At 45.9% G+C, this 10,204-nt stretch overlaps 1 protein-coding gene across 1 annotated transcript in view; it reads left to right on the forward strand.

The window, feature by feature from the left end:
* Positions 1 to 9,684, forward strand: part of LOC126527524 (uncharacterized) — a 106,207-nt gene extending 96,523 nt beyond the window's left edge. The window contains exons 6-9 of the mRNA XM_072284478.1: positions 89 to 382; positions 2,114 to 2,437; positions 4,740 to 5,069; positions 7,762 to 9,684. Of these exons, the coding sequence (XP_072140579.1) occupies positions 89 to 382; positions 2,114 to 2,437; positions 4,740 to 5,069; positions 7,762 to 8,018 (1,205 nt within the window). The 3' untranslated portion in view covers positions 8,019 to 9,684. The remainder of the gene's footprint in view (positions 1 to 88; positions 383 to 2,113; positions 2,438 to 4,739; positions 5,070 to 7,761) is intronic.
* Positions 9,685 to 10,204: the final 520 nt, after the last annotated feature.

Consider the following 10,204-nt stretch of genomic DNA (forward strand, 5'->3'; position numbering starts at 1 on the left):
CCTTTTCTTGACTTCGGATAAAACTAACACAGTTCCTTCGTTTGGACGAACTGTTTATCGTATTTTTTTTTTACTTTCCTTCGCGCAGGCAAGCCGGAAGTGAGCATCAAACTTGGCAGGGGTCTCAACGCCAGCCGCATCACGGAGGGAGTGGACGTGTACATGGAGTGCTCCGTTCTCGTCACTGCGAGAATCGCCGACGTTAAATGGAGTCGTGACGGCCAAGAGCTCGACGAGGACCTGACCGAGGACATTGTGATGACTTCTCTCTACTTGGTGATCAGAGGGGTGACTCCCAGCCACACTGGTAGCTACACGTGCCGAGTCACTAGCACACGCGGCGACACCGTCGAGAGCACGCCGCTTCTCATCCGCGTCAGATGTAAGCAGCTGGTTACCCACAGCGGTGCTTCCGTGACTAGGTCCTTCGGCGGCCGAGCGCGAGGTCGCGGGTTTGAGTGCCGGCCACAGTGGCCGCATTCTCACGGGGGCGAAGTGCAGAAATACTGATGCGCTTAGGTTTATGTTCTTGTTGAGGAACGCCAGACTTCCTAACTTAATCCGGAACCTTCCACCGGGATGTGTTTCACCGACCCTGTATTACTCTGGCTCGCAAAACGTTATCCATCCATCCATCCATCCATCCGTCCGTCCGTCCGTCCGTCCGTCCGTCCGTCCGTCCGTCCATCCATCCATCCATCCATCCATCCATCCATCCATCCATCCATCCATCCATCCATCCATCCATCCATCCATCCATCCATCCATCCATCTAATGGTCTAATGGTTCAATGATTCAATCAATCAAGTAGCACGTTTGTGAACGTCTTTAGGGGGCCAAGTGCTGGGCAAACGAGGCAGGACAGAAGGGATGAAGACGGCACGTTGATTAGACTCTAGGTTGAAATGGAGTCATTGGGACAATATTAGCTGGTCTAATTCTTTGTCCAATACTTAACTACATTCTGTAGCGCTATAAAACTCCTTAAACGGAAAACGTCCCTTCACGCATGGAACAAACTGAGTAAACATACTCCTTTTGTGCGTAGGAAAACTCTTGAAGCTGAATAGGAGGACAGCAGTTTTCTAGGGAAGAAATCGTGCTTGTAACGCCATTGATTTTACACGTGTGCATTTAAGCAGCAGAAGTAAATATAGAACAATTAGGGATGCAGTCTAATCACATTACTGGGTTGATTCGGTGAATGATATTGACATCATTTTTGTTCCAGCAATGCACTAGCTTTATTTCCGCGCTTCATTACATCGTTTGGTTTAGCTAAACTTGACTGTTTTACTTGTGAGCCTATATGTTAGCCTAAAAGGTTTTGCAGGACCGCTTTCCATTAGACAACACCATAGAAGCGCAACTAAAACAACTCTGCTCAATACACGAATGCGCTTCGCCTTTCCCGGACGTTTTCCGTTTTAATAACCTATCGGTCCAACCATAACTGCTTTATGGAACATGGCCGATACTGATGGACCCACACGCGGATCCTCTTCAGGTTCTCTACCACCGCCTTGCTTCTGTGTCCGCGAAATTGATTTTCTTGTCCAGTTTTTATGCACTTCAAGTTGTAGATTGATTCGACGTGCCACTCCATGAGTTACCCTCCTGCTTAGTTCAGATAGCGTTAAGATCGCTCCGGAAGAACAATGGTCCCAGGTTCAATCCCCTAACCCTGGATGAACTTTTCTTCAACTTCGAAGAATTTTTTCCGTCATACGCGCATGTACGGGTTTCGTTTGTATATCTTTATGCAATACTCACGGCTTGCTGATGATGTTCCTGTTTGCCTAAAAACGCTGTATACGCGTAGGAGGCTAGTTGGTCATATAACGACATGATTGACACAGTTTCTCGTTTTCGAGGTGCACCTGATGTCAAGAACTGCTAACTGAACAAAGTTTAGTTAACAGCTTTAACCATTTAGTTAAATCTGTTATATTACACGTCAAATTTACATCTGTATTCGGTTATTTCATTTGATACGATTGACGGCTTTTTACATATTCGAACCGTTCGTCACTTATGTAAAAAAGAAAAGCCATATAGACAGAATATTACGCTGTTCTGGTCTGGCCACATGGCGTTTTCACTTTCATCCAGACCCTCCCAGGTGCGATTCTGAGGAAGATCGCATCCTGCGCGTTGAGAAAGACGCTGCCATCAACGTGACGTGCAACGTGCGAGCCGATCCTAGCGTTGGCCTACGCTATTTCTGGATCACGGATAACGCCACGGAAGTTACGGAAGCCACGACGAGAAGCCAGCCCACCCGCCCCAAGCAAGCGGAAGCACCACTGGTGACGGCGTCGGAGCGCCTGGAGATCATCGCCAATGCTTCCCTCTTCAATGCGGCTCTCGCGTGCTGGGCGGAGAATGCTGTGGGAACTCAGAGGAAGCCCTGCCGATTCAAGTTCGTATACAAGGGTACGTACGTAATTAGTCGTTCGAGACCATTTTCCCGAGAGAGAGAGAGAGAGAGGAACATAGGAAGGCAGGGATGTTAACCACTCAAGAGTCTAGTTGGCTACCTTACGCTGGGGAAGAGAGAAGGGGAAGAGAGAGAAGGGAGAGAGAAGGCGTAGAGACGTGTACGGACAGCGCTTGAGTTAAAGCCGATCGCGCAAATCAGACGTTCTGAGAAAGCACAAAAGTGCCTTCGCTGCCTTCTGAGCGGGACACAAATTACTTCAATGAGGTAAAATTAGGAGTGTTAAAGGGGAAAAAAGTGTATATGAGGGGAGTGCGGGAAGCCAGTCACGTGGTAAAAGTAGAGAAGGGATAGGTGAGCTTGGAAGAGCGTATACAGTGTGTTTCAGTTAACTTTAGCCAGAGTTTAAAAATGTGCCGATGCACTCCAAGAGGACGCTGCTAAATGCATGCTGCTCACTTTTGTATGTAGTGTGTCACGTTATCTCTTGCATTTTGCTTAATTCGATAATTAGTGAAGATTGATTAACCAACTTCTGAAGCAACGGAGCTAGGAAAAAAATTCATATTAGAAAGTTGCAGAGCGGTTTGCAAAACGTCCGAAAAACAGTTTCTAACTTTCGGTCTATTAGGCATTAGTGTTTTCCTGCTTATTGCAGATACACGCAAAATACTAAAAAGAAACACACCACGTCACATGCCCGCTTGCGCATCGCGATTGCACTGCTCCCCAGCGTTCCGCGCACAAACATAGCATTTAGCCGGGTCTGCTGCCGCTGCGCCAGCTTATCGCTATCATAAACCACCGCAAGAGAAGCACATCGTTGGCGTAAATTGCACAGCCAACGCCTTCGTCACTCCCCTGTCGTCTTTTAAGCGGCAGCACGCCCTGCTAGATGCTATGTTCGTTTGTACGCGGATAGTTTGCGAGCGCTGCAATCACGGCGCACAGCGGGTATGTCACGCGATTTTTTTTTTGTATTTCGCGGGCACCCGCAGTAAGCTTAAAAAGACTAATACTTAATAGATAGAAAGTTAGAAACTGTGTAATCGGATGTTTTGCAAGCTCTCTACAACTTTCTAATTGGAATTGTTTGTCTAGCTTCGTTGCTTCAGAAGTTGGTAAATAATCTTGATGAACTATCTAATTAAGCAAAGTACAAAAGATAGCGGGACACACTACATGCATTTGGTCATGCCATTTTAGAGTGCATCGGCATATTTTAAAGCTCTGGCTAAAGTTAGCTGAAACACCCTATATATATATATATATATATATGAGCTGTCGGTGGTCAGCTCCGGACCAGAGTCACTTGCACTTCGCTCCTTGAATCATGGGCGCGGAATGTCAAAGAGGTGTGACGTAATGCTAATGCATTTCTCTCGCATGTTTGGCTAACTCGCAACTGTTTTTTTACCAGCCTACTTTCTTCTTCGAGCTGCAGCAGATTCAAACGGCTTTCTCATTTTTTTTTTTTTTTGTATTGAGATCTAGTCTTTGAATCACTCCAAGTGCTTTCAAAAATTTGTACGATAAACCAAATATGACGAATTGCGCTGATAAATACCCTTTCTAGAGCAAAGTTATCGAAACTAGCCACAATAATTGCGCGGTTTTATTCTGAATCACTTCTTTTTCGCCTTTCGTCAGTGGTCTGAGCGGCGCTCCAGCGGCGTTATCAACAGGACTGGCCGGTCGTGGATGGCGAACGATAAAAAGAATTAGAAATGAGTGAACAAAACATTTATCGTATAGAGTTCCCGGATAACCAGACCTCCTCCTTAGGGTGTGCGTCCACATGCCCAAAAGGAACTCGCTAACTCCACCTCAGTAAACATCAGAGCTATGGCTGCTTCACGAAGTCTTTGACCATTGATATCACTAATCAGACTTGTGTCACCTTCTGTGCCACTGTTCTCGCTTCGATAATCAACGTGAGACTCTCCAGTGAGCCTTAAATAGACAGGATGACAGGCCATTTACGGAAGCGAAGATCTTGGGAGCCTGGCCTCTCAGTTCATTAGCCCAGAAAGCAGTTCGAGCGCTTTTTCACTACCTGAGGGCAACATACTTGAGTGCCCGACTATAGACATCCTACACCTAAGTTCTCTCTCTCTCTCTCTCTCTCTTTCACTCCCATTCCCCTCCCCACGTGTAGGGTAGCAAACTGGACTCAGTCTGGTTAACCTCCCGGCATTTCCTTCTGCCCTTCTCTCTCTCTCTCTCTCTGTGTGTCATTGCTAAGCAATGTAATTTGTAGCGATACCTAGAAACAGCGTCCATGTCTCGTCTGCGCAGGAGAGGACTCGCCCAACCTTACGTGCACGGTCGGCAATTACACTCACAGTTCGTTCTCGCTGACATGTTTCACACCTCTTGTCAACGGCACGACGCCGACGACCTCAACGAGGCTGAGACAAGAACGGCGACTCCGAGTACAGGTGCTCGACACTACGAAGGGCAACCGGTCTGAACGGAGCTTCTGGAGCACGGACCTGGGCCCGATACTCGTCAACCGACTCCGCTCTTCCACCGACTACTTGGTCGTGGTTCGAATGCCTCCGGATGCGAGCTTCCAGACCTGGGTGCGCACTCTGGGCCCAGCTCAAACCCTGATTAGTCAAGGAGGTGAGACTGCACTAACACGTGACGCTTTAATTTATGCTCCTCTTTTGTCGTGGAGGCTTCGTAGAACGTGTAAAATAATACAGTGAAGTACATCGTCGGCTCCGCTTCGAACCTGACAGGACTGTGTGACTGAGCGCTTGTATCCTTTTGCATAGGCTAACTTGTCTTAAGGCAGTGTGTGAAGGATTTTCATTGTCGTTCGCATAAAACGTGAAACCCCGACCTGCGACTAGGCCTCCAAGTCCATCTTGCTTCTCTGTCGACAGTGTTCTAAGTTGCTTCGGTAGGAGTTGACGCCTCTGATTTTAGCCTGGGTAGACGATCTTAATTTTCTTGAGTAGCGGCGGAAAGTAGTGCCTGCATGTGAAGATCGCTGAGTTAAAACGTGATGAATTGCGTTACATTCCGCAATACTGGTTCCCGTGCGACATACCATAAAATGGAAAGCGAAAAAGTAAGCTCTTTATTGAAATTCGGAGAATTCTGCCGGCGTATCTCTAGGTTCCTACATGTTTCTTTGCATAAGGGAGGAGATCGGGAAGAGAAATGCCCTTGGAGGAGGAGGGCGAAAACAAAAATGAAAGAAAAGTTCAACCAAGAGTCGACGCTAAGGAAGACATGGCTCACGTACATGGTTGTTCACATAATTCGATCATTAAATGCTGGTTAAAGCTCTCTATTCTGTCTTTTCCCGTCTTTCTTTTCATATTCATTTTTCACTCATTTCATATGCTATTCGTATCGTATTTCGCCCGGAATTACGTCGACACTGGTCGACCCCCCCCCCCCCCCTTTTTTTTTGACCAAGAACCCAGCTGGGCCGTTCCTGGAGACGGGGCAGTTTGTGCTACAATGTGGTCTATTTTGGATTTTATTAAAGCTGTTACCCGCGTACTGTTCATTTTAGCAACTGTGCGACTAGTTCTCGCTTTTTGTGGCCACTGACGAAGCCGCCACCACTGCCTCGCGTTAACCCTGTTTAGTCCAAGCGCACTCTTTCAGTTTAACAAAAAGCGTGCCGTATTGCGGCTTTGCTGCAACATGTCCGTAACTGCAGTGGTGCATCCTTTATAAGGGTGTAGTGAAATGCGATTAATTTTAGACTATATTAGTGAGTTTTACTGGAATGTTCCCGTACATCATGAGGGTTACCGTATACTAGTTTTCAAGACTGCGTAAAGGCATAGCTTAGAGTGTTCCAGTATAAATTTACCGGAACGGTCCGCGATATACCTTGTTTGCTCAACAACATGGCAGCATCCAGACTGTCTGCTTCGATCCTTATTCAACCGTGACACTTGCTCTTCTTCGTGGCAGCAAGAAATAAATGGCAAAGTCGGCCATCGCTTAGTCTAATCTCATGCCGAGGACAAATTATAAGCGCTATGTTGTCTTTAATACTGAAATACGTTGCTTGTTTACACGCTGATAGGCCTAGGGATAAGCCATCAATGCCGAGAAGTGTGACGATTTCCATCAACAGATGCGTCACTGCATTAAGCGTCAATATAAGCTGTACAGTCATGTGGCGCCATCTGTTAGATGGAAGTCGACACACTTCTTGCGTCCATGACCTCCGAGATCGAGTCGCGACAGCGCGCGCCGTCCCTCCAAGTCTACGTAAGAAAAAAAAAAACAAAACAAGTGTGCCGTACGGTGGCTTTGCCTCAACAGACCTATAACTCCGGCGATGCACCCTTCACAGAGATATCTTGCAGCGTGGTTAATTCACGATTGTACTGTCGCTAATTACAGCCCTACCGTTAATTTTACCAACGACGTGACTAACTCCTGCTTCTTCTGAGAACCGCTGAAACCTCTCTTAGTAATGATTGTCTCGTGCAAGCAATGCTTAGACCAATCCAACTCGCTTCATTCACCCAAAAGTGTGCCTTATGGCGGCTTTGCCTCATCAAGGCTATAACTACGGCGGTGCACTCTTTACAGTGTGGATGACTTTTCACTACACTGGTGCTAATTACGCCCGTACTGTTACTACACTGGTACTAATTCTCGCTTTGTGCCTCGTTGAGACCTGGCGGACGTTTTTGTACATGTTGCAAGACGCGACGATGTTTTAGAAGCGCGAAAATGTTACAAGATGCCCAGGACCCAGATATGCCAAACTCATGTGAGTTAGCTAAGACCCCGTCATCAAAACAAGAAAATGTACGATCAGGCTATATACAAGTAAGACAAAGGTGACGGTGTTGATTGATGTAAGCAAGCTATAGCATGCGAACGAGGCCAATGTCTTAAAAGAATATCAAAAGGAATTTGAAAGTTGCTTTAAAAGCACAGGACCTAGAAGTTGTCCAAAAAGTAGTGGTTCTTAGAAATCATAACTCATTGTACTGACATAACAAGTTATCCCGTCTTCCGCAACCTGGACACTCCCACAAACTTCTTTGGGGTTTTTAGTGCACCCCAGCTATCACAATACAAGTTGGTGGTCAATCCAAGGTGGTGCAGGCACACTGACCCAAGTTCCAATACGCTATCAAGATATGACGCTGAATTATGGTGAACACGAGATGTTCTGAACGACTCCCTCTCAGCCATTCTCCTGACATTAACCTGACTTTACACTATCTTATCTCAGTTTTCTCAGGGATCTCTCAGGGATATCTGAGCAACTCAAATTAATAACGTTTCTACCGAATTTTGAATGCCTAATTTAACCCTCCCGCAGATATCAAGAGGAACACTCATGACGGACGCTGGACACTTGCCCTGAGCGTCGTCGTGTTGGCATGCAGCTTGGCTGTCACTCTGATGGCAGTGACGGGCATCTACTGCACGCACGCCCGCAGGAGGCAGAAGAGGAAGCGACGAAAGCCACCAGACAAGAATTTCAAGAGCGACACCAGTTTGAATGGGCGTGATGACGTTGACTCTGTGGACATTAAAGACCACAAGGCCTACCTCGCTACGACGGATAGCTGCTGACAGCTCAGAGCTCACGTGCTGTATAAAGTGTACTGAACTCAGATAAGCAGCTATCGATATCATGGGGAAGAGCTACGGAGATTTCCTGATGCGGATTGCCGTTTGGTGATGCGCGAAGTAGATAAGGAAGGAAGCTTCGCGGACGCCAACTGACATTAGAGAGTTTTGGCTCAGCCGCAACCGTATGAGCGTTCACGGAATACAATATTACCGGAACCGTAGACGGCACTGGCAACGCTGGGAGCGACAGATTGTGATGCGTTGCCAAACCTTAACGCGTGAGAAGCTTTTTTAGCTCCTAGGGTGTTCTCGTTGAAGAAAAAAAAAAGAAACGGTGTGTTAATGACCACGTCGCTACCAAATCTTCATACCAGCAGCTACGTGTAATATGACTGAGCAGAGCAGTAGTGCCTTTGTGTCCTCTCTGGTTAAATTCTATGCCACGAAATGGCGCAAACAATGTGGTTGTTCAATTTCTTGTCTCCCGTAAGCCGTGAAGAGTAAGGAGTTTTACGGAACATCTAAATCACTCTAGTCTATTGCAATAACGGCAACCGAGGTGCATGGTCCGTACCGCGTGAAGGTTGCTAGCACCAAAATGACCGTTTTCTTTTTCAGATGAGGCACCTTTAACTGAGTAGATTTAAGTACACGTATCTCAGGGACGGCTGCGTTGCTTCAAGGAAGCCGGATTCTGCTACAGAATGCGACTGCGTGACATTGGGCTCAGAATGACGCTGTATATCTATGTGCGAAAATAATACTCTTCGGGAGTATGCGACGCTTTGACATGCTTTGTGACGACGATAGACGTACAAGACAATAGTCTGTATAGCTCCTTTTCTTTTTCTTCTCCCTCTCATTTGACTTTTCTGTCATTTCTTCTATTCTTTTCCTGAGCACGTGGTCGCTTGTCGGAGATATCGTCTAGTAAACGTTCCTTTATTTCCTTATCTTCGATCTTTCTGTTTATCTCGCAGGATAGGCATGCCGCTGCTCGACTGGGAAACAAATAACCTCAAGGCACAATTGAAATTAGAATCAAAAACACGATATCTGTTCTCAGCTCTATACGCAAGCCTTGTGTAGTCCTCATCTCTCTTATCCGCACTTGTTTCAATTTTTTGTTACACGTGTGTGGAGGAAATACGCATTTCGTAGAGCTAAACGTTTACTAACGAAAGCCCCAGTAGACAAAGAGGCCATACGGAAAGAGTTGCCCCCTTCCAAATTTCACAACTCTTAATGACATGATCCATTACAGAGATCCACCCAAGGCGTCTACGCGTTTTTTTTTCTTTGCAGAAATGAGTTCATACTAGTACACGTAAAATCTGCCCCCGTGCTTCGGCTTACCCTCATGGTAAAGAATGCGCCTTAACTTGAAGCCACGCTTGATTTCATCTCAATGACGCCTGGAGTGAATGTACCTAAGATTTTCATTGTGTCTCCTTCGGCGCGTTCAGGTCAGGCTTTATTTAGAGCCAGTCAAGCATGGGCTTCAACTTCAAGCGCTGTTCAGAATACGTAGGTTAGTAAAAAAAATATTTTTTTCTCTTTCACTTGCACGCAAAGAAAAATAAAAACAACTTGCTCCCTTTTATATCTCGCCATGGAGAGTGCATTTTTTACAAAATATAGAATAAAATCGTCTTTGAGTGAATGCCTAAGGAGAATTACAATTTGAGTATTTGGTTTGCTGAACTATCCACTAATGAAAATTTGCTCTGGCGTATCAAAAACGCTACTATAGGCCATATATTAAGTTTATTTCCACGCCTAAACCAAGCCCTTGACGCACAAATTAGATTGTAGTATGTATGTATGTATGTATGTATGTATGTATGTATGTATGTATGTATGTATGTATGTATGTATGTATGTATGTATGTATGTGTGTGTGTATGTATGTATGTGTGTATGTATGTATGTATGTATGTATGTATGTATGTATGTATGTATGTATGTATGTATGTATGTATGTATGTATGTATGTATGTATGGGTGGGTGGGTGGGTGGGTGGGTGGGTGGGTGGATGGATGGATGGATGGATGGAGGAATGTATGGATGAATGAGTGGTTAGATGGGGTCTTCCATGCCAAAACCACGATTTAATTATGAAGCACGCCGTAGTGCGGGATTCCGTATCAAGTTTGACCACCAGGGGATCTTTAACGTGTCTCCT

Source organism: Dermacentor andersoni, chromosome 9 (genome assembly GCF_023375885.2).
Source record: "Dermacentor andersoni chromosome 9, qqDerAnde1_hic_scaffold, whole genome shotgun sequence".
NCBI lineage: Eukaryota > Metazoa > Arthropoda > Arachnida > Ixodida > Ixodidae > Dermacentor > Dermacentor andersoni.